At 39.0% G+C, this 27,952-nt stretch overlaps 1 protein-coding gene across 3 annotated transcripts in view; it reads right to left on the minus strand.

Moving 5' to 3' along the window:
- The window catches only part of LOC139711151 (potassium voltage-gated channel subfamily KQT member 1-like), a 321,837-nt gene that overhangs the window by 26,395 nt on the left and 267,490 nt on the right, over nucleotides 1-27,952 (minus strand). For all 3 annotated transcript variants that reach the window (XM_071623068.1, XM_071623069.1, XM_071623067.1), the window contains one exon: nucleotides 774-876. In XM_071623068.1, the coding sequence (XP_071479169.1) occupies nucleotides 774-876 (103 nt within the window). The remainder of the gene's footprint in view (nucleotides 1-773; nucleotides 877-27,952) is intronic.

Here is a 27,952-nt window from a genome sequence, read left to right on the forward strand (position 1 = left end):
AATTGTATGAAAGGATGATTTGCTTTCTTCCTTTGGTGGCATGCCTTTCAATGCATGGCAAACATTATGTGATGAAAACTCAATACCATGCTTCACCATTATCATTATATCACCAAGAATTTCCAGACACATTCTTCTCTAATTGATAAAGATTTTTTTTTGTCTGTTCTATAAAAACAAAAGAATATAAATTTACTTCTTGGCAAAACCATAGTATATAATGCCTTGCATATATATAGAAACACCTATGACCAATTGACATGAATATATTAACATGTTGAGGACCCCCTGATTGTGCTACGACATGCATTTTCCGTAGACACTTGCCCGAGTATATGCGGGACTCATCCTCAACGGGTTAAGAGGTACAGTGATGCATGAAGTAGTATGGTTACTGGCATATTCATTTATTTTTGATGAATTCTTCAGTTTTAAAGACTGATATGAAATGGAACAGTAATTTCCTCAACCTGAAGCAGGCAGTTATGTCATGTTATTTGCTGGTGCCATTGATAGGCCTAGACACCCAAGTTCAACAACAACAATAATAATAAAAGTAGTGACTATTTATAAACCACACACCCCCACCTTTTGGGGCTCATGGTGCTTTATATATCATTAACTTTTCGAAGACTTGTCGCAAGTATATGTGGGCAGGTGTCTATGGGAAATGCATGTTGTAGCAAAATCATCCCAACTGCAACAGGTTAATATGACCTTTTTATCTAATCCTCTCTGCAGTAATACAATGGTTTGCACAAAACGTGGCTTACCAGTACAAAAACCAAGTGGTTACACGTCATGTAAATATATGAATCTTCATCGTCGACAGTTGCTACTACGCTGACAGCAAGGCACGTGAACAATAAAAGAAATCTGAAAGAAAAAGGAAATGAGAGAAAAAGACAAGAAAAAATGATTATAAATGATGTAGGGATACACAAACACAACCCCCCAAAATCAAACAAACAAACAAACAAACTAACTAACCTGTAGTTTATGAATTGTAGCTAGGTGTGTTGACATGTAGTTTTACTCTGAACTGATTTACATTCCATTCCATAGGCAACAATGAACATGGAAAATATGACAGAAAAAGTAGATCAATAGTGGACACCATACATACCAGAAGGATAAAAGCTTTTAACAATTGGCTAAAGTACTTATTGACCAAATTTCTACTTTGTACTTCCACCAATTTCTTAACATACATGGATGAATAAGAATTGACAACACGCTCCTGTGAAAAATGCCACACCCCATGTTATTTGACTTTCATGGAAATGCAGTACAATGAAACAGATAGACTGGTATATTCTTTTAACCCGTTCCATACTGAATTCTGAAATGCCCATTGACTTAATACGTACCCAAGGACACCAGGTTCCTGTATGGAACCGGTTAAGATGTTGAACAGGATTCATTGAAGATATGGATCTTCCCCACCACCCCCCCCCCAAAAAAAAAAAAAAAAATCAAAGACTTTTACACGTTTCTTGTGAACAGGGATACGGGTGGTCACGTCGCATGCACAAATTGGATAAGGCAAAGGTGTCATCATCGCACAAGTGCGGCTGCATCTGCACACATCGTTCAGCCATCGCCCGCAAGGGGTTGCTGCCCCCACATATCCCTTTCTACAATTGCATTGATATATTTCCACCTGTGCGTCATAACCCCATCAACACTCCGTGCATCAGACAATGGCACGTGTGAAGCAGGGTCAACTTTTAGGGACTCTACTTTCTTTTCTTCTTTTGTCCCCCAAAATAAATCCTGTCACTGCATGTGTCTGCAAGTGTCAATAGCCGCGGTCACACTGGCAAAAGATTGCGAAATCTAAGATTGCGAAGTCTTTGCGATCTTCGGTCATCTGTCCACACTGGTAGCCAAAGATTCTTGATCTGTAAGTCTGTGGAAGTTTAGGTCGCTGGTGCACATGCGCAAGAAAGACGAAAGAGTGCCATGTGCAAAGGTTAATGATCGTGACACAACGATGCACACCTGTGCATCCAAATGAGGCACTAACATCCACAAGAAAACCACCTATCGATTCCGCAAACAGGTGGTGGACTGGTCACAAAACAAACTTTGTAAAGTTTCCATTGCTAGCTTTCACACTGGCCAAAGATCGAGAAGATTGGTGGGGGGTCCGGGAAATGTCCCTAGTTTGAGAGGGAAGTTTTGCGAGAAGTTCTGCAAGAAGTTTCTGTCACACTGGCAAAAGTTTGAGATCTTAAAGATTCAAACTTCACAATCTGTTGCCAGTGTGACTGTGGCTATTAATTCACTGGTGGACACCAGTTCCACATTGTTTTTTTTTAAATGATGTAGCTTGGTTGGCTCTTCGGCGAAATGTTCTCTTTTCAGCTCAGTTCTGGAAAGAACTAAAGGGTATTTCTTTTACAAAGAAGGGAATTGAAAATGATTGGGAACCACTCAGCCATACTGCCAGTATAAAAAAACAACAAAGAAACAAAAAAGGAGCATATGAAAAACTAAAATGATAATCATAAAAAGATAATTTTACAGTATACAACTTTTGAATGCACATATTGGGCAGTATTGTATGCACATGTTGTGCAAGATTACTAGGCAATGTGTACGGAAAATAGAGGAATAAATCATCATTGTAGGTCTACGCTAAACAGAGAGAAAGAGAGGTGAAACAAGAGGGAAGAGAATCATAATCTATCAAGATGTATAGATGCACTAAAACATAGTCTGTGAGAAAGCAAGACAGACAGAAAGATGAATAGATAGATAGATACTGTAAAAGCAAACATTTTTGCAGTGTGGAAAATTTTGTGCATTTTGCACACCAGAAACTAGCACAAAATTTTCAATAAAAGGCTGTGAATACTTTTGCTTGTTAAATGTATCACTATGTAATGTCTTAATTCGGTGGAGGAATTGAAAACCAGCGAAATTGTTCTTACATGGTAGAGCGCGAAATATTACTCGCGTGAAAATATCCACTTTTACAGTAACATCAATACATAGTTTGTGGGAGAAAGAGACAAAAGGATTAACTGATACATAGAGACAAACAGAAAAATAGAGATAGATAGAAAGACAGATAGAAGGATGAATAGATAGATACATAGAAAGAAAGAGGGGTAGATTAGACAGATAGATGGCTAGATAGATACAAGTGTAGATAGATAGACATATAGATAGATAGATAGATAGATAGATAGATAGATGGCTAGATAGATAGATAGATGGTTAGATAGATACTTAGATAGATAGATAGCTAGAGATAGATAGATAGATAGAGATAGATAGATAGATAGATAGAGATAGATAGATAGATAGATAGATAGATAGATGGAGACAGATAGATAGAAAGAAAGAAAGATAGATAGATAGATATATGGAGATAGAGATACAGATAGATAGATACATTGAGAAAGAGAGAAGAATGGAGAGAGGAGATAATATTGAGAGAGTAGCCAGTGAAGTACTTTCAAAGACAAACAACACTCCATACGCTAAAACAGCATTTTTCCATTACCAGCCACGGCAGGTTCTTCAAAACAAGTATTGCCTGGCATGATGAGAAACAGTGCTCGGGGAAGAAAAAAAAAACCTTAAGAAAATAGCAAACATGCCCGGGAGTGACAAGGCAACAACTGTGAGGGGGTAAGAGAAATGAAAATTTGGATTTGGTTTGCGGATGGTGGTGGAGAATGTGGAGGGGTTAGGGGTGTCAGACGACTGCAGCTTGGAGGGGACAGAAGAAAAATGAAGGTGGGGGTGGGGGGGGGGGGAGGGACACTTTTAGCAGAGATTGCATGAGAGGAAGAGCTTTCCCCATGAGAAATGGTTCTAAGCGCTGCCGAACGTTGGCAGAATTTCTTCTGCATGCAGTGAGGCAAAAATCGGCAAAGTTAAGATTCCGACGCCGTCCAGTCAAGGTTAACGCGGCAGGTACGCCGCTTGCGTCACGTGCGGACATAAATGGCTTGATGACGTCGCACCAAGTGAATCAGACAGCCCACCACCCATCCCGCCTCTATAGGGGAACCATCGATTACATCATCATTCCCAGCATGTCCACTGTTTGCCCTTGACTGATAACAGTGCGGTCTCCCAGTGTGCAGCATCCTGCACTGAATAATCAAGGAGGTTTTGGAATCTATAGGTTTAGAAGAGATTTCAGAGCCATAGAGAAGTTATCCCTACTATGAAATGCAAAATGTGACTATTTCCAAAGATTTATCCCTCTATTTTGCAATTGAAGAGTTTGTTTGCAAAAACCAATAAGTCCATATTTGCCAAATGGAGATATTTGCGATTAAAGGTCAAGAAAAATAAGGAGAATAATAAGAAAATGTTTGCTTCTTTTGACCATAACTTCAAAAATGTACCTTTATATGCAGTGACCAATATATCATTTAAAAGGTATTATTTTGTACTTTATGACAGAGACCGTACTTCAAAGTCTTAAAAAACGGACTTATCCGTTTTTGCGAACAAACTCTTCAATTTGACGCTGCAGTGTAATGTATTATATAGGTAATAAATGAATGTTTATGAGTGCATTGGACAGAATATTTCATGAGGTGAAAGACGAAATGATCCATTCAACGAGGTGCAGTCGAGTTGAATGGATCAATAATCTAATCTTCTACCGAATACCGAATGAAATATTCTGTCCACTGCACGAATGAAAACATTCACTATTTGTTTTATACAACACCTTAAAATAGATCCTTGTCATTTGATGTTTTATGAACTTAGAAACAAGAGAGAATGTGCGAGATCTAAGATCAGGGAGTGCTGAGGGCTAGACACGAGTGCTGTCCGCTAATATGCTTGATTGCATGTACACTAAAAATGCAAGCATTTGACATATGTAGTGTGCCAGGATTAAGGCATGTGTGCCGGGCTCTAGGGATGTGTGCAATGGAGCAAATTGTATGGATCCAAGACTGCACGGTAAATGGAGCCACAATTGCACAAATGTTTACATAATAGTGAGATGGGCAAGCGATCAATATCAAACAACCAATCAAATGACAGGGATTTATTTAGGTGCTTTGTAATCAGAAACATCACACATATCAACAGTAGATATGAACATAGCGGACTACAGAGACTGCAGAAGTTTAAAAAAAACTGCGATCGTGGAGCATGGTTATGAGCAAAAAAATGTATTTGCACACGTCGCACTAACGTTAGGGATGAGAGTAAATATTTTTGGTGCATTTTTGAATTTGCAAATGGCACCTGACTTACTAAATTCACGAAAAACAAAGACCTTGCGAAAAATATGGCATGCAATACTTTACAACTAGGTCTAGTTTGGATGGGTTCCTGTATGCTGAAAAAAAAAAAGATCTCGGCAAAGTTAAGTCGCGTGTCTGGAGACATGAGTGTTTCAAAGGTTGGTAGGCATAATATTATAATTGCAAATCATGTGGCATACATACTGTGTAATCAATGTTCAATGGTTACGAGAGCATGCTAGGGGTCGTCATATTTAGCAAATACATTGCAGACAAAGTTAAGCAATGTTCTGATTTACTCAGAATAGGGGCCTACCTAACACTGATCTCATGCATGAGACCTGCTCCATTTCGAATCACGTTGCATTTTCCCTTTATTCCTAAAAGAGCAATCTAATCCTTCCCCACCTTTCGCTTGGCTTTTTGGCCGGCCTGCTTTCATCCCTGATCACTAGAGATCAAAGCCCTCGGTCTAAATCTCGATCCCTGCAATATATCATGTACCTGGTGATTCCACTATTAGCTCATGTTTCATCACAATGACCTAAAGCATACGGCTGGTGCATTGCATAATCCCTTGCAGCGCATTGCCTATGACTATGCATGGTTGAATTTAATAGGGGGAAATTAACTAGCAAATTATTACAGAGTGCAAGAGCACACAGCAAGTATAAAAACTTGATGATTTGGTTCACTTATTACAGACAAATATGACAGCAAACTGTTGATTATTTGTCAAACAAGAGGTGACACTGTCAGAAATGATTTTATCCCAATAAAAAAAGGAGAATATCTTATTATTATGCATGCAGGTCAATATAAGGGAAAGGACACTAAGGCCCCACCCCCACAAAAAAACAACAAGAAGAAGACCAATAAAAAACACAGAGACGTTTTTTTTTTTTGTTGCAATGAAACAATCAAAACCATTCACCTTTGAATTTAACTGAAACTGAAGGTTGCCAGAGATAAATCTTTGGTGAAATTCACATCAGTGGCAGATCCTGTTGGGGGGGACAACGGGCACATGCCCCCTTAATTTTTTTTTTATTGTTTAAACAAAAGGTCAAACAAAAGAAAGAAAAAGAAAAAGAAGGGGGCGTGTGCCCCCTTTTATTTTGTAAAAGTGCCCCCTCTTTATGGAATTCCTGGATGTGCCCCTGCACATTATCTTTAGATAATCATAGATATCTTCAATGAAAACAAGGTATTGACTTAAACATATAAAGATTCATAATTCTGAAAATTTAGAGGAAAGGGGAATACGGAGTAACTAGTTCCTATCAAAGAAAATTTTCTGCATACAGATGCAAGAGTATGATAAGAATGTTTTGAGTCTGACACATCAAGCAATTCTTTTTTTTTATCAATTCAGTAAAGTGGCTGGTTTTGTGAAATATCGGCAATGATGCATGAGTCATAATGGAGTTACTTTTGTCATCACAAAACACAACATACAGATAAAGATATGAATAAACTCTACATCCAATGTCTGCTATAACACATCAAAACACTTCACTCATAATTTCAGCTGCTAAAGCAGCAGGATTTGTTTCATTTTTTAGTCTTCATTATACAGTTCTATCTTTTCCACTCATCTCAAATATGCTTAGCATAACAAAACTGACGGTATCATCCATATTCTGTATGCAGCGAAACATGATACAAACATTCCATACCTGGACAAACAAAACTGGGACATGTGACTGGCGCAGATAAATATCAAGGGTCAGATATCCGTGGCACTCTTGTGCTAAAAAATGAGGCCAGAGTGTGACTAGAAAGCTATGTTAGTCAGAAATATGATATGCCATTGAGTAAGATTAGAAACACGGAGGAGAGGTTTAAATATGGAAAGGGATCAAAGGTTCCAGGGACCTTTGAAAACCCACAGGCAAAACAGATATATCTCTGAGCCTAAGAATTTGGACCTTTTTCTATGCAAGCTTTCATCAAAACTAAATTACTGTCCTCAGAGCACCAGACTCTTGGTTCTGGGAAATGGAGGGGATTTTCTCAAAAGCATTGTCTGGTTGAACTTTAGCATGGAATTTTCATGTAGGGGGAAAATGATACAGTGCATCCTGAATCATTTGCCAAAGGAGGGCGGCTACAAATGGGACATTACTTTCAATTGAAATGTCACATCACCTCGAAAAAAAAAGTTGATGAATCTCTCGTACTGCAAAGGATTCATACCTTAATCATTTGGCTTTTATGGTGGAGCCAGTGTGGAAGTGGGAGAAGGGATGTTGTAGGCTTGGGTTGAGAGACTTACTCAACTCCCTAGTGCATCGATTCTTGTCACTCTGGAAGCCATCATCCAAAGGGATTTTGTGAGAGGTAATAGAATGCTTCCCAGCCCACTAGACGAAACCCACCAACCCTCACTGAGACATTCCTGAGCCAGTACCGTACGGCCCCTCCCCCCTCTCTATCTCTCCCATTCCATTCACGTTTATCTCACCGGCTCCGAATGTCATTAGGACAATGCGCAGCTATGCCAGGGAAATATGAGTTGTGTGAGAGCAAGAGGGTCATATGTAAACCATCAGGTATAAATGAGATAGCTTACGGGTTTCTCCTGTTCTTCATCTACCTTCTTTCCATTCTTCTTCCTTTTCCTCATCTTTCTTTCTATCTCTTCCTCCTCCTTGCCAAACTTTCCTTCTGCCTCCCCTCTTTCCTTTCTTCCCATTTTTCCTCTTCTGCCCCTCCGTTTTCACATTCTTATTTCGCAGTCTTTATTCTTTACATCCTCCTTCCTTTCCCTTTCTCCTCCTCCTCTTTCTCCTCCTCCTCCTCTGTGACTGGTATTATATTTCACTTCTTTGCTCCTCATTTCTCTCCTTGTCCCTTGCTCCTTGTTGTTCATCTTGTCTTCCGCAGTTTCCTCCTCTTTGTTCCCCTTTTCTGTGAGTGGCGTTATACAAATGATGCACAGGATAGAGTGCTTTAGTGGAGATGTAGCACACTCGAGGGTATTTACAATTGTGAAACATGCACGAGGCAAAGCCGAGTGCATGTTGCACTACATTGTAAATACCCGAGAGTGAGCTGCATCTCCACTAACGCCACGAAATAATCCTGTGCATCACTTGTTTTATAAAATGGGTCGAAAACTAACAGCATTTTTCACGTACCTTTGTGGGTCAACACCAGTCAGCTACATTTAGCACTCACTCAAGAGTCAAGATGTCCGAAGATGTTCGTCCCAAACATTTACGCACGTCGCACTCGGAAATCCCGCACATATAAGTACTGTACAAGAGTATACATACGCCACACATTATGCACACAAGAAAGGCCGGCCGGCAGCCCAAACTAGAAGTTGTTTACAGGATTGACAGCGCGTATAGTAGCGCGTGACGCACTTGTAACAACTGATTGAGTGCGCACTGCTAGTGTAAAGATTGTGAAGTCAGGCCGTGCATGTCAGTGAGGAATTAATGCAAGCACACGTGACTTATTTCAGCGCTTCCAATTGGCTACATTCTTGAACCCATTTTATAATACATTTTATTTCTTCTTTAAAGGGAACATATAATTTTGGTTGAGACCTAACTTCAGGTTTCTAAAATTTTTGGGTAAGATAATGAGAAACCTATTATGAAATAAGAGCATGTAATTCCAAAAGGAATTCAACATTTATCTGATGAAAATTGGTTTTGAAATGGCTGAGATACCCAAAATAAAGTAATCTTGATACAAGGTGGGAACCACCTTTTACTATCGCTTTATTTAATTTGGTTTTTGATGTCTCAGCTATTCAAAAACCGATTTTCATCCATCAAACTTTGAATTCCTCTAAGAATACTATTATCTGTACTATTTCACAAATGGTTGCTTGATATCTCGCAAAAAGTATTAAGCCCAGTCCTCATCGCCACAAATACTGTCCTACCCTTTAATCCTCTTCCCTTTCCAAATTTCCAACCATGTTTTTTTATCTTCTCCTCTTCCTCCTACTGTTTTTCTTTCTCCTAAACCCTAGTTGTATTTTACTATCTCTTTTCGTTGCAAGTATTCAGACTCATCATCAGAGATATGTGTTTGTTCCCAGGGTTTAAAGTATTTTGGCAGACACACACAAATCATATCTCCCTCGAAGAATGCTTAGACTAGCCAGCAAGCTTCCCAACTGGGCTCCAAGCGTAAGGGAAATTTCATAATTCTCCAGATAGAAATGAGCCAACTATGCAAACCGGGCTGTTCGGAGATGAGAGATACTATATCGAGATGACGAACGGCCGCGCGGTATGTCTTGATGAGATGGCAGACATTGTTTGGAAAGTAGCCACATCTTCAGGGGGGACAGAGAACTTATTTAACGAGCATGGATCATCTGATTTTTATGCCCCATCTCAAAGGAAATCATACAAGAAGGAATGGGCAATATAAGAAAAATATTATCATCATTAGTGGCATGCACTCGTTGCACGGGAGGAATGCGATTTCATCATCCTTATCAGCCGCTCTGTGTATTTCTTGATGTGCGGAGTGATGACATTTCATTACCATTAGAAGCTACGACATGAATAACATTCAGAGCATTGCCTGGCTAGTATCTCGTGGTTATATCTAGAAATATTGCCTTTCCCCGGCGACACATACTTTGATATTGCCCAGAAGGCCACCCATGTAACATAATCATGGGTACGGATCTTGTGGTGCAGCGAAATGTCTGCTTGGGTTTTGATATCGCAGCCTATTTCTCCTCATCAAAACTGCAATTTTCTTCTCCAGAGGGTACTCTAGATCTTGGCCTTTTTGAAACACAAGGACAAGATAAGTCAGTAGAGAAGGCACACTTTTATGAAGATACGATAAAAAATGCTTGTAGAGATTTTAGTCATGAAGGATGGAAGGCATAAAAATGTTGCCTTATCACTGACTGTGTCTGCAAGAACCTCTCTAAATGCGGATGCCACTGAGATGATCTTAGACTGATGTTCACACGGACGGAAAAGTTTGGATGCTGTTCCACAATCCTTGATGTACTATCATGAACTTTGGCAGTAGGTACAATGAACAGGAATATGGGGGAATGTCAGAATGGATACGTACCTACACACGCCAAACAGGAGGTACAAGTACCCTGGTACATACATGGATGGATGTCATCCGGTTTTGCAACTGTAAGACAGAGGCATCCCTGTTCTCTACCGCAGGAAATCTTTTCTTCGGGAGAAGCTTGCAGAAGGGATGCGGGGAATTTTTCAAAGGGAAAAAAGTGCAGACGTAGTACAAGTATGCCAACCAACTGAATACAGAACTGACATGGAATATAACCTGTCTATGGGGCTACACCCAATACGATCAGCCGGGCTTACACTGTTCCCCTACTATTTCTTACTTCAATACTTTGGTAGAGGGCAAAAAAATGAAAGGGAGAGTGAAAGGGTACAAAGAGAGAGAGAGAGAAAAAAAACAACAAGCAACTAAAACATACATCCCTCAGGACCCAACACAGAAGGGTCACAAATATTCAAGTCTGCACTTTTTTCCTCCCAAGTCACCGAACGTCAACGCCTGTGGTTACGAATCCTACAGGCTTCAACATTCCACAGTGCAGCTTGACTCAATCAAAAGTCTCACTCTATCTGACCGTGTGAAATGTCTCTTTGAAGAATAAAAAAATCCCACATACACACACAAATACAGCTTAGACTTACTCTTTGATTAGACCCTTTCACAACATGTTATGTAATGATTCGAGTATCTTCAAGTCACTTTCACTTGCAGTAGTTGAAGATTGGATGGAACCAAAAATTAAAACAAACAAAAGTTGTTTTATGAGCAAAAAATGGGACACCATTCTGCTTGTAGACTTACAAACAAATCAACTATGAAAGAAATGGAAGATGAGTCTATGCAATTTAGCGTCACATTTACCATACACCAAACTCCCAGCCCATTCAGGGTGGTGATGGATCTAATGTGTTCCAGAACACAACTTAAAAAGAAGATGATATTAGTTACGTTCAGACGACAAGCCCTAACCTCGAGGTTAGGAAACCTAATGGTTAAGCTCTTGCCCCCTGACTTCGACGTGCGTCCACATGACGAATCTTAACCTCGAGGTTAGGAAACCTGAAGGTTAAATCCCTGCCCCTTTGAGTGCGTTGATTTTTGTGTCCACACGGTGCTTAACTACAAGTTAGACCCCCCCCCCCCTCGTGGTTAGAGCCCTAACCATAAGATATCTTGTGGCTCTTAACATCAAGCTGACCTCGAGGTTAGCTAACTACGAGTGCGTCTACACGGTCCCTAACTACAAGCTTAACCTCAAGGTTCCCTAACCTCGAGGTTAAGGCTTGGTCGTTTAAACGTAACTAATGACAAACTCTATTCAATGTTGTAATACAGATTTTCATCCCAGAGCAATCAATGCATACGAAGAACCTTTGTCTCACCCTTTCCCCCTGTCACAAAATACTTTAGACGGAGTGCAAATATAATGTCAAGGTTATAGATTCATCCCAACATGCAGCTTTCATGAGAAAGACATGAATGATAATGGCAACAAGAAACCCAAGCATCTGGCTGCAAAGTAACTGAGGTATGCAACCGCGAGCGGAGAACCCATCAGCATTCTTCTTGAACCACCGGAGAGTTCTGTCTCCCGTGGCTACTTCACCCAGAATTCTTCGTCCCCCATCCATCCTTTTTTTTTTTTTCAAAGGCAATCACTGTCAAGGGCTCTCTGTACCAAATTCCAAATTCCACCCTCTACCATCCTCCTCCCCTCCCCACCCCCTCTCTCCACATTACCAATATGATGAACCAGATCAGGTTGATGTAGTTTGTGTTTTTGCTGATGTTATTGTTGCTGTTGTTGTTGTTGGGGGGGGGGGGGGGACAAGTCAATAATATGTTCAATCAGATATTAAGCAACCAACACCAACAAAGTCTGCAGCATGTAATAAACATCTTTTGAATCAATGCTGGCTAAGTGTATGCTTGGCCCATTCACACATGCTTAGAAATACTGCAGAATTTTGTGTGGTATTTTGTAAAGTGAATGCAAATACCTTGCAAAATTGTTTACTCTGTTCAATTCACATGCATTATTTCTGTCACTAAAGAAAGCGAGATGCATATTATGTTACCGTGGAAAAAACAGAAATAAATTTGAACTTGATTTTGAAAATACCCTGGTACTTAGGGATGGTAATTCAAAGTTTGCACAAATTATGCATACAACATTTGAATCTCGTCATGAAATAATGTACCACCCTTCGCACAACGGAGTATTCTTGTGTGATCTGACACACTCCTTGCCTTTTTCGGCTGTAGAAAATACCCATTAGTGCAATGCTTACTTTGGAGAGGTGTGTACTTTCTGGCCAAAACTACTACAACAATTTGTAAATGAGAACTTGTCTTCCAATATATTTGACCATCACAAAACAAACGAAAAGTCGCACCCCTTGATTTTACGTGAGGACTCAAAAAAGGTGAAATGGGTCAACCAAGTCAATCTTGAGTTTTTCATATTTTCTGAAAGAGCTATCCTTCTTCTACATTATTTTTAAGTTTGGGATCATAACATGAATGGGAAAGTGTGTTTTGAGCAGTTTTTCTACAACACTTTTTTTTTTTTTTTTTGGGGGGGGGGGAGAGTAGAATGATCAGGTATATCTTAAAGGCCCCTTTTCCTTTCTCGAAATCCTTTCCATACTCTTCACTTTCAAGTTTAATAACTTTTGAAAGGATAAAGCTACTGCTTTGAAAGTTGGCATTAATCATGGACAGAATATGTTAATATATCATGCTCAATTTCAGCTTAATTTGATAATCCCTTCATTGTTGTTGCTCCGGTTGTTTACATCCTGTGTTTTGTCCCTTTCATCACAGCTAGCACGGCTTGGTAAAGACTAAGCACTTGAATAGACCCTGTATGTACTTCTTTTTCAGAGCCTCTTATCTCAGTTCACACGTTTCCTGAGTGTGTGCTTTCTTTCCAGTATTTAGATAGGTTAGGGGAGTCCATTTGAGTTGAGTTACACATCATTTTAAAGCTTAGAGTCTGCTCTTTCAGAATCTGCCCTTAACTAAAAATCCATGTCTGGCGACTTCTTGTTGGTTTTGTGGTGCAGGGTCACATAGGACTACTATGTTAATGCACCTTTTGTTGTTTCTTTCCATGCAAGAAAAAAGAAGAATTGATTAAAAAAAACTTTGAAAACTCCCCAGTCATCTTCTCAGCCCAAGTATGCTCTAGACGAGTCGCAGCTGTAGTGTGCACAAAGAATTAATGATTCCTATTATTCTGTGGAAGAGTGCAACATTATTAAAGGGTACCAATACCCTGAGTATTACATGTAATTATGCTTGTATACGTTTGCAGAATATACTTGAGATAATCCCTCTGCAAAATATTTCATCTAAATTTTAAAGAGTATTCAAAAAACAAAAGCAACTTGATATAGACTATACAATCATCCGATTCTTTCCATCGAATAATCATGCTATCAATATTTATCTTTTTTTCCATGTACATCTTCAATGATAGAGATATATGCAAAGCTAATACAGGCACAAATGTACTTTGATCAATACCTTGCTAATATCAAACGGATTGACATAAAATCTCAATATTATTCATAAAAATGTACACATATAGCTAGAACATGCACGCATCAGTACCAGCGCTTCCGGAGCAGAACTTGAATGCATGGAGCACAAGTGTTACATTTTTATAGAGATATGATTTTTTTGTGTGTATTCTAGCTGTACACAAATTTGATTTCTAGGGTACTGGACATGCAGGTACATTTTACATCACTTCTTGTCCCAATACATAACTACAATGATGATGCCACAAACCTGGCATTATTACATCACCCCCGGCATTATTACATCACCAGGAATGTAAACACGTGTGTTCTGTCTATGTAACATATTTTCATGACGCAAGTACACACTGTTGACAGTGATTATTTGTTTCTATTTCATAAGGAAGACAAAGACAGGACATCTGGGAAATGCTACACTGCTGTTTGGCGGAGGAGGAGATGTTGCCTAGCAACCGACAGTAACGCTAGATGGGAAGCAGAAGGCTGTAAAACAAGAGTAAGTTTCTTCAAGTTACATCCCGTCCGCTCCCGAATGAATGATAAATCAGGAAACGTACATTACACTTTGCCTTAACCAAAATGTTTTCTGTGTACACGTGCAATGAGGAATTTAATAAGATGATGAAGGGTGGCCAGATGGGCATAAATGATGATGATGTATTTCTTTTTTCTCTGAAAAAGGCAAGGATGATGAACCTTGCACTACCAAATGTCCTAGAACCTCTCTCAGAGTGGCAATATTCATCATGAACACAAACAAAGCTGCGATGAGCAATCTGGCAAAACAACGGTAATAATAAAAAACTTTCCCCCGCTGCTCTGCAGGTGATTGCAGCTGGGCGAACTTTGGGCACGTCGCGTCGACGGACGGTTGACATTACAACGTGAACATTAATACGCCGTCGATGATGTCAGCCCCACACACGAGGGGGCATCATCTCTCACCGACACCACAACATTTGCGACTCTCCCCTCCCGCCTCCGGAGATTCTGACGTCAACCGAGGGATGCAAACAAACGAAATGTGGAATCAATATGCGTTAGTCATGCATATTTGTCGGCATGATATCGCGGCAAACACAGATAATATGGATGGATTGGACTTGTTCTTTACGGCTGTGCATCATCTACTTGCTTACCAAGGATAAACACTCATATCGCAGTGATCCAGGCATGTGTGCCGTCTGGTGAAAGTTGTCGTAGTGGACCACCATCTACAACTTAGAGATGGAGAGTATTTAACCACCATCTTGAATATTAAGTCAGAGGATTCCAAATATGCTCACAGCTAAAGATAAAGATCAATGATGCTTGAGCAATATAAGTTAAACACTTTTAACTGCAACACAATTAAACATTTTTAATCTTTTGTCAAGGGAACTCCAATTGATATTCAAACAGACTGGAAAGGAAAAGTCTTAACTGTTTAGAAAAAAAAAGTTTCATTAAAATTAGACAAACATACAGAAATCAGTGAAACTCTTGGGGTTCAAACAACTTTGCAAAAAGTTGATATCAGTAAAATGATGATGACAATGACATAATAATGCAAATTCGATTATGTCACCATATTAAAGCTCTCCTTCTGGTGTGTTCCATGAAATGATTACAACTTTGTTGTTTCTGCCAGCAACTCAGCAGCTAGGATCCCATTTTTCTCTTATGATGTCATCATTGTTAAGTCACTGCAATCTCTGCATTCATGGTTGAGTGTCTGGGAAATGATTTCCTCATCTTTAATTGGAATCAGGAGGGGAGATTTAGTGATGATCTAGTGTTCATGCATAGGGGGAATTTATAATGCCGTGACATCATTGCCTTATAATCTATTTTGTCTGCTACCCATCTAGCTGTTCTGGAAAGACAGGTGCAACATTAATCCCCTGACTCCCAAAGTTGATGTTTCCCAATAGGGTTATGCATGGCACACCAACATCCTGATGCCCAAAGGGTTAAAGATCCTTTAATCTTTGATGTGTGATTTAGTGAAAATATGACTGTTCTGTTCATTTTTTAACCGGTTGAAGATGAGTTCTAAGAATACTTGGGCAGGTGTCTATGGGAAATGCGTATTATAGCACAATCAGTCCGTCCTCAACGGGATAATGTCTAATCACCAAGGTCAACTTCAAATGGAATAGATTTTTATGTCATAAATTCAATAATCATTTTTTTAGTGGGATTCTACAAATTTTTAAAATATTCCCATTCAATTCTGCAATTGGGAAGATCTATCACTGAAGCATGGGAAACTTATGAAGTATTGTGCGCAAAATACCAGATACTCATACCCCTTTCAGTAACCCTCTTGGCTTGGACCAGGAGCGGGCCAAGTCGAAAAATTTAGAGTTTATGAACGGGTCGGGCCAAAGTGGCCCGCGCCAGGAGCGGGCCAGGAGCGGGATATTTTGGCACTGCTGCAGCTAGCACCAGGCGCAGACCAGGCGCAGGCCTGGCACTGATCAAAGAGTTTATGAACGATAGCAGCGCAAAGCGCGGGCCAAAATTCCTTTCACGGTCAAAGGTCACAGCTTACACTGCTCAGCTCATAAACGCGCGGCACGCACATCAAATATTGTACGAAAATGCACTTCTGCTCTGTAAATGACCTGTTCAGTTACCACGGCAGTTATCCCCTACTTGACCTAGTTTATGAATGGGTCATTGTAAAAGTAGCGCGGCTCTGCTATAGTTACTGAATGCAATTTTTACTGCTTGGCGCGGGTTAATTAATCTCGGACCAGGAGCGGGCCAAAAATGCATGAGTTACTGAAAGTGGTATCAGAGTGGTAGACGTTCAGTGGAAGAAAGACATGTGAGCTTTGATTAACAGATTGCTTCCAAGAACCTTCTGGGTAATGCACAATGTTTGTGTGAAGTTGGGAATCTAGTAGAAGATAGGTTAACCGAAATTTCAGCTGACTTTCAGTAAATAAGTGTCTCAGATGTGTCTACAAGTTTGAGTTTTTGTTTTTTGTGGTAAAGGCTCTTGCTGTTTTTGTGCAGAAAATGGTCCCCTTCAAATTGCAGGATCGCAGACAGTGTTGGTTTTATAAAGGGGGAAAAAGAGAAGCACATTAGTAATGCTAAACAGACAAAAATGAGTTATGACAGTCTGCGGCTGAGAATTAAGATATCAATTTTTGCCCCAAGGTGATGTAACATAGATTTACTGAAAAATGCTCGCAGGCTGCTTGTAAGTCATCTTCTCCAAACGCTTGACTCCCCGGAGCCATTACTGATAATTACTGAATAGATTTCCATTTCCTGTGAGCTGGCCTGAACATCACTTCTCAAAACACGCATCACAGGCAGCAGCCCGAAGCGGTGCATAGAGTGATGGAGAAACGGGAAATGATGCCTCATCCAGCAAAGCAGCAACATCTTTACATTACAAGGAGAGCCTCTCCTAAAGACACACAAACTTAATTTGCTATTAAATGTCAATGAGCCTGGTACGTTTTTCTGTTACCATAAAAAAGTGAAGCCCTTCCCAAATGAAATGGCAAAGGTAAGATCAAACAAAAACAACCACAATAAACCAAAGCTGTCACAAAGAGGCAGGAAAGTAATAAACATAAAATTTCACCTGCAAAGACCGCAAGAAACGTAAAAAACACAATTCTGATGCGTCGATAGAGAAACCAGAATACACGCACACATTGGACACTATTTTGTGTCAGCATACAATGTTCCGTGGCACATCACAACACCGCCAGACCACAAAGATATATTCAAATTGAGAATCACCAGGAAACCAGATAACCGACAGACTACCCCGCGACACTCCCAGGTGGACGCAATTTTAGACGAAAAACACGGCACCGGGCATTTTCCTCCTTTGTCTGTCCGTTCAATCCCGTTGCTCACAAGGCAGGAGCTAGCCTTTCAATCACCCATTTGTACATTTCCTAAGTGGATTATGTCTCGAAGCTGAGCCAGAGGATGCTGGCATCAAGAAGACCAGATAACAGGAGTAAAGGGGAGAGGATGAGATAACTAAATGGAGGGAGGAAGGATGAGAGGGAGAGAAATATATAAAGAGAGAGAGAGAAAAAAAAAAGAGAAATAGAGATACATAAAAAGATAGAGATTGAGAGTGAGAGAGAGAGAGAGAGAAATAGATATACATATATACATAATGAGAGGGACAGAAATAGAGATAGAGATAAATATAGAGACAGATAAAGATAAAAGAATATATTTAGAGAGATAGATATAATAGATATAGAGATATAGATTGAGAGAAAGAGAGATAGAGAGAGAGAGAGGGAGGGAGAGAGAGGGAGAGAGAGAGAGGGAGGGTGAGAGACAGAACAATAGAAAATCTCCAACCACAGATGGGGCAGATATGCTCATATGATTTGAGATGAAAAATAAGGGAATTAAAACACTGTGGCAACTAAATGCAAACAGCATGTACAAGCAGAAACAGTGTTGACAGAAGTCTTGTTGGTCAGACAGACAGGATAAGAAAGAAAAGATAGATTGACAGACTGATAAGGAGAGACATCAAAATGAAAGAAGACAACAGAGATGGAGTTTCACCAGAATGTCGCTCACATCAAAGCAGACGATACAATTTCCGGATCAAGAGTTTAAAACACAAATTGAACTAGAATTCTATATATTTTCCCTTCAACATTGCCTTCCTCATTTGGTAAATCATTACAAGACTTCTGAGTAGTCATGAACACCACTGGCATTTCAGAGACACACATGACATGTACTAGTGTGTTCCTATGGCAACATCAGACGATTACCACATGCATCAGGAAACAGCCACGTAGAAATATACGACTTTGTCTTTGTGCTTGTGGACTTCATACAGGGATCAAATATCAATCATGTTACACGCATAATTCAAATGGCAGCCAACCTGCCTGACGAAGAGGCATCCACTCTTTTCTGACCTGTGATTGAAATTAATGTGAGTTACAGTTACGCGAAGGCTGCTGTCAGCAAATCATATTCCTCCGGTTCTTGTATTGACTTTACATGTGTGTTTCCCCTGGCAACATTACTGTCGTGGAACACCGAACGCAAAACCTCTGACATTCATCCTCGTAATTGCAAACGTTCTCTTTCTGTCTTCAGAGCATGAGCAAGATGGCACTCCATTTATCAGTTTAAGAGGACATATTAATGGATATGAAACTGGAGCTTTTTAAATGGATTTAGGCTTTCCCTATAGAGCACCTGGAATTTGCGCAGAGACATAACAGAGATATTTTGTTGGAGATCTCACTCACCTACAATGAGTCTTAGATTGAATGCCTCCCTGACAACACAGAAAGAAAATGTTTTGTTTCATTCTTGAAAGAGTGACATTTTTGTTGCAAGGACGTGAAACATGAAGGCATTTCTCATAAATGTTCAAGGCGACGACACATACGTAAATCAAAACCGCGGATATTTTCAGATCATCGCATGACATTTTCAATTTGTGCCACACGGTGGGATAATGGGATTGTGTGATCTCTTTTTTATGACAATTACTTTCACGACATTTATGCCAAACAGTAAAGGAAACAATCCAGTGAGCTTGTCATTTGGCAAACAAAGCCCTGTAAGGGTTTGAAGCTGGTGTAAGAAGTTTATGCAATGATTTGATTACATTTGCATTCCAGTTTATATACCAAAACATAAGATGCTCAGTTTCATGGCACGGAAAATTGTGTTCTCTTTCACCTACTTCCCCCTGAATCCTTTCTCACGATATATTCAAGTATCTTTTCGTGCAGCTCCTATTGATAGCTACATCCCGAACTAATTAACCTAATTTTCTCATCAGCCACAATACGGCTCTAGACAAACTCGTTGTATTCTTCCCGTCAACCACGGCGAAGCGCATTCTGAGACGATGTTGGGAAGCGTTGACATTAAAAACACATTAACTGTCTGGTAACCTGTGCATCTTGATTAGTCACGGATCGTTTGTGTTCAACCCAGCAAGGGCAGGTGATTTGACCCATCGCATGTGACTTGCCACAACAAATCTATGATGAAGTCACAGGCTGCAGAGCTAAGCATACCTACAAAAATAGCAATTTGACCAATAACTCCGAAATTTCATATTAATCACAAAATTTGTGAGTTTGATTTCTTATCAATCTCTACGTTTCTAGTGGTCACAGTCCAAATATATTTGAATTTATTTTTGAATTTCAAAATGGGTGAGATATTTTGAAGCACATTGCTATGGTGCTTTAATATAAATGTACAATACTTGATTTGTTTTCTAATTTCCTGCAAAAAGCAATTGTCTCAACACCATTTGTCTGGCTTCATTACTGTTTCTTTGGTACCCAACTTTTAGTTTTCAAGAGCCCTCCCCGTTCAGTAACGGTTTGGTACAACTTACCTGATGATTGAACGTGCCCACACAGTAGGGCATATGTGCAATTCACTCTTGCATGGAAGATCAATGGATACTGCAGTGGCCCAGTTTGTTGATCACCAATAGTCATTCACAAAATATAGCAACCACAATTGGATATGTTCTCAGATTGCAATACTCTTGGCATATCTTTTTGACTAATATTTTGCATTTTCTTTGTTACCCAACTGACATTATGTTATCACAGCATTATTATTCACATTTCTTATGCAAATGTGCCCATTCTAGAGCACAAATTGACAATTTCTGCAGGCATATGGAAATTATGCTTTACTTTTGAACTACCAACTGTCTCCCTAAACTTTTGCACTGCTTAGTATCAGTTATTTTGCATCGTTACCCAGATTCTATCTCAGAAACATCAAGAGAGCCCAAAATCATTCTTTGTTTCCACATAGATATCAAATCATGGGAACAGACAGTCAGGTGAGGCATGCAAAAAATGTCCTACTTTGATTGGTGGGAACCATTCACATTTCTAGCATTTTAGGACCGAGCGGAAAAAAAGAGATACTTTAACAATTACAGCTTTTCTGGGAAACACACTCTCCCTCTCTCTATTTCATGCCAGTTTAACATTGTGATATTGAGAATGTTTCATAAGTGCCATTTAAGCCTTGGGCAACTCACAGAGATCAATATGTGAACCATATTTCTGTGAAAAAAAAACACCTGCAGATTGTCCTTCTGGAAGCACTTCTTTGCATCATAGAAATCAGAAACCACAATCATTTGAGTGATCATGCACTTTTATGCACTTCATCTTTAAATTCTCTTTGCTTGTGTGTGGTTGGTGAGTTTTTGTGAATTGAGAACAGGTTACACTTCAGAGATCTGGGTAGTATTTTTTAACACACTTTTAGTCATATTCCAACACTTGAAGAGTTTGTTTGCAAAAACCGATAAGTCCATTTTTGAAGATTTTGAAGTACGGTCTCTGTCATAAAGTACAAAATAATACCTTTCAAATGATATATTGGTCACTACATATAAAGATATATTTTTGAAGTTATGGTCAAAAGAAGCAAAAATTTTCTTATTATTCTCTTTATTTTTCTTGACCTTTAATCGCAAATATCTCCATTTGACAAATATGGACTTATCGGTTTTTGCAAACAAACTCTTCACTTTCAGTCATATTCCAACACTTGCTAACATTGCCAGTAATCACATTATGTGTCAAAATTTTGTTGTCGCCGAGATACTCAGTGAAGTTGTATTCAACTCTTTAAATGCCAGGGTGTAAGCCCCCTGTGTGCCAGATTATTCTGAGACTGCAATGCAGGCATGCTCTTGGACAGGCATGCTTTGGGAAAACATTCTGTTTTTCATCTCCATGGAACTATTTATAGATTTGTTTGTTTGTTTGTTTGTTTATTTTGCTGGACATGCAATGAGGACAGTTGTACAGAAAAAATCCAGACGTTGCTCGATGTAAATTTTATGACAAATCTATATGATTATTTTTTTCTTTCAATGACCAGTAGCTGCAGTATTGTCCAGAAATGACTTTTGCACACAAAACAGTGACAGAGACTTGCAATTTACTCATAAAATCTAATAGGGAACACTGTTTGATAATTCAATCACCACACAAGGCAAGCTACATATGAGAGGAACAGAATCACGAGTGAAGCTTTTGTTGTACTGTGGCATTTGTCAGTTTATCGATTGGTTTTGGTGCACATTTTTTTTCGCTTGAGCAAAATATGTGAACTTGGCAAGCCGTCGACTGAGTGGGCATATGAACTTGGTACAGAAAGAGTTATATTCTCTTCACAAAAGTTTGTGAAGGCCTTATCGTGTTTGTTGGATGATGTAACACATCCCACACGTCACTGACATTTCTCCTTAAAAGTTCTTCGGTCGACTCGCTCGAGGCAATCGAGCACACAACTGAAGTTAGTGGCATGAAATTTGACGCTCATATTTCAAAGGTTGGGGAATTTTCAGAAGACAGGTGGATTCCTTCATGCAAAATCTCACGGCGAAGACCCCCCGGGTCATTAGAAACCTGTCAAACCCTTGCAGAATTGATAAACACCCATCCCAGAGGGACAGGGTGGCTTCGGATTCATCAATACCAGGAGAAGCGAGCGAGAATCGGCTAAAGCAGGCCCCCCTCTCTCTCCCCTCCTGCCACCGCTAATGAACTTCGGAATGTCGGGAATTGGTGAGCGGCGGGCGGTTCCAATTAGGGAACAATGCGGGCTCAGTTGGAGCTGCCTTTTCCACTCAGACGGGCTGTAATTACAGTTACCGCTTCTTAGAAGGAGGAGAACTTGGAGAAGATGAAGAAGAAGAAGAAGAAGAAGAAGAAGATGATGATGATGATGATGATGATGATGATGATGATGAAGAAAAAGGAAAAAAAGGAAGAATGGAAAGAAGAATACGCAGAAGAAATGGAAAGGGGACAGAAAGAAGGAGAAGATGAAGAGGAAGAAGTAGAATAAGAAGACAAAGAAGGAGGAGGAGGAGAAGAATAAGAAGATGAAGATTAAAAAGATGAAAATGTAAGAGGAGTAGAAGAAGAAAGCAAAGGAGGAGGAGAAGAAAAAAAAGATATAAAAGAATAAGAAGCAGTAACATTTATCACAGAAATTAGAATGATGATCTAATCACATATAAATGTTTATTTTAATCAAGCAAAAAGAAAAAGACCTGAAAACTTGCATGCTTGATAATTTCTAGTTCATAGAATGTTAAACACAATGTTTGTTTTATATCTATCCACCATAATCGTAAAAGCAAATCAGCTGAGGTACTGTACTGATGTTATCTGACAGATCTGCGATTGACTTTTGCAGTGATATTTGCTCTTTCATAGTGAGCTTTAAAAGTAAATACCTTGTTTCTCTCACATCAAGTTTATTGCAGGGTTGTAATTTTCTCTGATCATGTGAGTTTAAAGGAGTAGGGTTTGAAGTTTCAAACAATCACTAAATAAACATAAACTTTATGACATTTTTATACATGTGCATATATGCACACACACACACGATATTTGAGTTAGCCAATAAAAGCATCTAGAAATGTGCTGTGACACTAGTTCAAATTCCTGCTCAAATTTCTGCTGATGAAATTTTGCATAAAACAAAACAGGTGTTATAAGAATTTTAGTGGCATTACAGTTTACAGGCACTAAATGTTGTTTTGGTATAATTTTTGTATCTTTTTCTTTGGATATGTTCAGAATACACTCAAAATTATTTCATAGGAGACAATGTTGTTTTCGAATGGAGCTCAGTGAGAAAAGGAATAAGGCATCTTTCCGATGGAAATCCACTTCAATACACGAGTGATATCATTTACTATCTCCAGTTGACCTGAAGGTGCCTCAGGCACCACACGAAAATAAGCGGAAATTCCAAGGCATGCATCAATTTCTCGTTGCCAGGGCAGCGGATTGACCTTTACAGCCAGATGAGCAGGGCTATTTGATAATAATTGCAGCGCACAGACAAAGTATTGCAGAAAATCTGGGAAGTATAGCAAGTGACAGCCTACATTAAGCTCCCAAGAAGAAGCAAATACCCATCATTGGGGTTGGGGCTGCATCGAAGCGACATCAATTTTCAGAATTGAATGTAATTGCACGGCATCAGTGGCATACTTTTAACGGTATGAAATCCAAAGCCGCAGAGGCCAGCAAAATTCTGACATTTTCATAATATGGCTACAAAATGACCTGAAATAATATATTATTGAAACCTACACTCATAAATATGCACAGAAGGACACACACTGACATATGAACATACAAATAAAAGGTATTTTTTTATGCAGACAGGCATAGTGTTTGTATACTGTCCAATCTATTTACACCTTAACCCTTTGAGGACGGACTGATTTTGCTACAACACGCATTTCCCATAGACACTTGCACGAGTATACTCGAAACTTGTCCTCAACGGGTTAACTGTTGCTTTAGGGGATGCAGAATCCACATCCATTTAAAATGACATATATCTGAAATTCATTTAATCTGTTAATTATGGCAAAAATGACCTTTAAGGTGTTTGTATCATCAAGTATATCTATTCAACAGAGAATTCAAATAAAGAATGTATATCTCCAAAGTTTGACATAGATACAATTTTTCTATGAGACTTAAACAAGCAGTTATAGTTTTTGTCTGTCTGTCTGTTTGTCTGTTTGTCTGTCTGTCTGTCTGTCTATCTGCTGTCTCTTTCTCTGTTCTTTGAAAGTAGAAATCTGTGAATCAACAATCGCATTCCATGCCAAAGCATGGGCCATCAAATCTCATCATTGTAAAACTAAAAGTACAACACACTCATCTATCCACTTTGCTGCCCTATACATCAGCTTCAAACAGTTTCAAATTTCATGTCACATGTTTGAGCATGTGAGTAGGCCCTTATGATATCCCACAAAACTAAACTGATGCGTAATTTAAGGAGAAAAAACATTTCAAGATGGAAATTGACTAGATCATATCCCTCCCTCATACCCAGGTAGTGATGAGTGGACTCCAAGATTAAATCTAATACTAGGGGGGATGCTGGCGCAACGTCTGATGGGACTCGAACAACAGCCTATTCATAGTCCCATCAATATCTTCAAGCCTTAAAGACATTAATATCGTAGCATCTCCTCAATACCCGTCTCTCATCTTGAGTGACTCCAGTGAAACTGAAGCTTATCTCCTTCTTTTTTTCCCCAAAAAGAAGGAAGAAAAACAAGATTTACAAATGCTATTTCACCTGAGATCTGTGAAACCATCTACAAACAAGAAGAAGAAGAAAAAGAATAAGAAAATGGAAAAAAATACACACACTGATGTCGACATTTTGCCTGAGCACCAGGAACCTATCTTGAGAAGGTTGGTAAATTTCACTGCATTCAGGGAAAAAAACATTCCCCCAGAAAAGTAAGACAAATACATTCGAGTGGATACTGGTCTAAATGAGTGCACAGATAGAGAGAGAGAGAAATGCCAGGCATCCGTATTATTGTCCTGGCCGAGAGATGCCGATACGATATGTTCCTCCTGATAAGCGGGCCTTGAGATCGGATAATAAGGGAATTGTTTGGAGAAGACATCTCTGGCCAAAGATATGATATATGTATTCTGTCGTGCTTGACTTGTCTGGGCAGGGCCTACCAGAGAGACTGAAAAACAAGCTAAGACAAATAATTGCAAAACGACTTAACTCCATTCTTGTCAAAATGACGTATGTGCAATTAAACTGGCGAAAAAAGAGAGAAGAAAATGACAAGGAAAATTGGGATATTTGTCATAACTTCAAAACTATTTCTTTTTATGCAACAAGTGAAATATCAGTGACAAAGATTTATTTTGCTCTATCTGATGATGGAGTTACTTTCCGAATGTTTGAAAATGGCACTTAAGCCGTTATGTGATCAAACTTTCCAAATGTACTGAGATGGAAGAGAAGAAGTCAGAGATTAATTGATGTAGTTCGAGTGGCGAGCTGAAGATGTGACCATAGACTATGAAGTTGTTTTAAACATGAATGATAAAAGCAAAAATGTTGGTTAAATAACTGAAAACTTTTGGAGTATTTCTTTTTCATTTAAATGTCATAACTTTTTAAGAATGTGCATAATGTTTTCATCTGCATGATATATTTTGCACATTTAAATTTATTTGGTAAAAATGAAAATAAATGAAATGAAATTAAATCAAATTTCCCTGGAAGTGTGATATATTGCATTTCATGGTGACTTACAAAGTAAGCATTGGGAGTTGCAAATAGCAATTTTACCCACTACAAAACAAAATTTGCAAAATGACTGTCAACTTCTCTTTTTTTTTTGGAAGGGGGATTGAGGGTCTTTGCATTGGTTCTTGTAGTCTAACACCAATGGTAAATCAAAAAAGGACCACACTCAACAGCTTAAACTTGATTTGACACACCCATCAATATGTATCTCTATAATTGTTTTTAGAAGATAGAGAAAGCTTCAGTGAAAAGGCAGAGATGTTGCATATTACTCTTCCACTCTTTCTGCAATCAAAAATGTGACTTACTATGATACCACATAACAACAGGTGGTATTGAGTGGTTATTGAAAGAAGAGACACAGGATAATTGCTGTCTTTCAAAAGAGACAAAAATTGATTACATTTTAAACATTACCCAGATGCCATACAAATTTACAGATACTAGACCAGTTTGCAATAAACAAATGTAAGCCTTTGAAATCTCTGCCAACTTTGTTCAATGTGAAGATATTGAGCAGGTTGTGATCCTTGAGACAGTCTGTACTTCAATCGACTATGTGTTGAATCGCTTTCGGCCGCTGTATAGCAAGGCGCCGAGGTTGACATGCTCTAATTGCGCGCGAGGTGGCGTGCATCATCGCACAGTGTGCAAGGGGTCATGACCCTAAATTTGATCCTCTGCCTGGTTTTTCATGCAGATCTCTTCCATACATCACTGCAGTTGCTCTGTCAAATTAAAGATCGTATAGCCACCATGATACTTGCAAAATGCAAATGGGTGAGAATGCTTCGCTGACTTATTAAATTGATGCTAAAGTCCCAAAGACAGTAGCTAGCAGTTTAACCCCATCAGAACCATCTCTTCTTAATACTATTGCCATCTCATGCAGTACAGTTGTAGCTAGTAATAAGAGGGGTAAAACCTCCAAAGTCTTGAGACAGATCTGCTCCATGGAATCTGGCTCTGGGATATGCGTTAATTTTGTCTCCTCATTCTCACAAATTGAGTTCAATAATCCTCAGATTTCTCTTTCAGCTTGGCTGAGATGCAACAGGGGCGAGCTAAAAGACTGCTGTTCCTTGCTCACACATTTGACATTATTCCTGTCACAAAATGCTGGTTGGTGTTGAACGCCTGCCACATTTATAGTCAATTTGTGACCACCCATCTAAAACCCCATAAAAAGTTGCAAATTAGGATTATCTGTAATGGACCAATACATGTCATATGGGTTAACCAACTCAACTTTTTTAAAGTTTATCTGGAAGAGTAATCATTTCTCTACCTACTGTCAACATTTGGAGGCTAAAATAAAAACTGAAACCAAAATAATAGCAGTTTTTTTTAATCATATATATATATATATATATATTTTTTTTTTTTTTTTTTTTTTTTGACAGGTGTGTGGTGGTGCTGATTTCATTGGGAAGTGCCAGTATGTTTTTATTGATCCTACTGCACAGCATGCTTGAGTGACTCCAATCTTTATATCCTTTTTTTTTTCTCCCTTTTCTATGTAACTGCACCTTGTAACTTTTTCTCTTTCCATCACTTTTTGAATGGGTTGGGACGGTCTAATTCTAAGAAGTTATATATCATTTTAAAGCTCAAAGATTACTCTTTGCCATACACTGACACCACATTCTTTGCCAGTAACCAGGATGAACCATTATGAGTACGAAAGAAAGGATTTGTTCTTCATGCATCATACATGAAGTCAGGTGGATGCAAAATATGAAACACCCCAAAGCACATTTTACAATAAATGGGGAAATTCTCAAACTTGTTGGTTCTTACTGCATAATTCTGTATTACCCTTTAAAGTTTTAGCACAATTATTCAGAAGAGGTGGTTTACCGAATACCATGTTTAATAATGTCAATCAAGGGTAAAAGAGAGGCAAAAAGCGAAATTCTAGAACTTATTACTTCTCGCTCCATCTTCCAAGTGCTGCGTAACCTTTCGGGAATCAGCACACGTGCATATGCAACAGGGATGGTTTGGTGAATTTCCATGTTAAAT

Source organism: Diadema antillarum, unplaced genomic scaffold (assembly GCF_040938485.1).
Source record: "Diadema antillarum isolate AM-2024a unplaced genomic scaffold, OU_Dant_1.0 seq00001619_RagTag, whole genome shotgun sequence".
Classification (NCBI taxonomy): Eukaryota; Metazoa; Echinodermata; class Echinoidea; order Diadematoida; family Diadematidae; genus Diadema; species Diadema antillarum.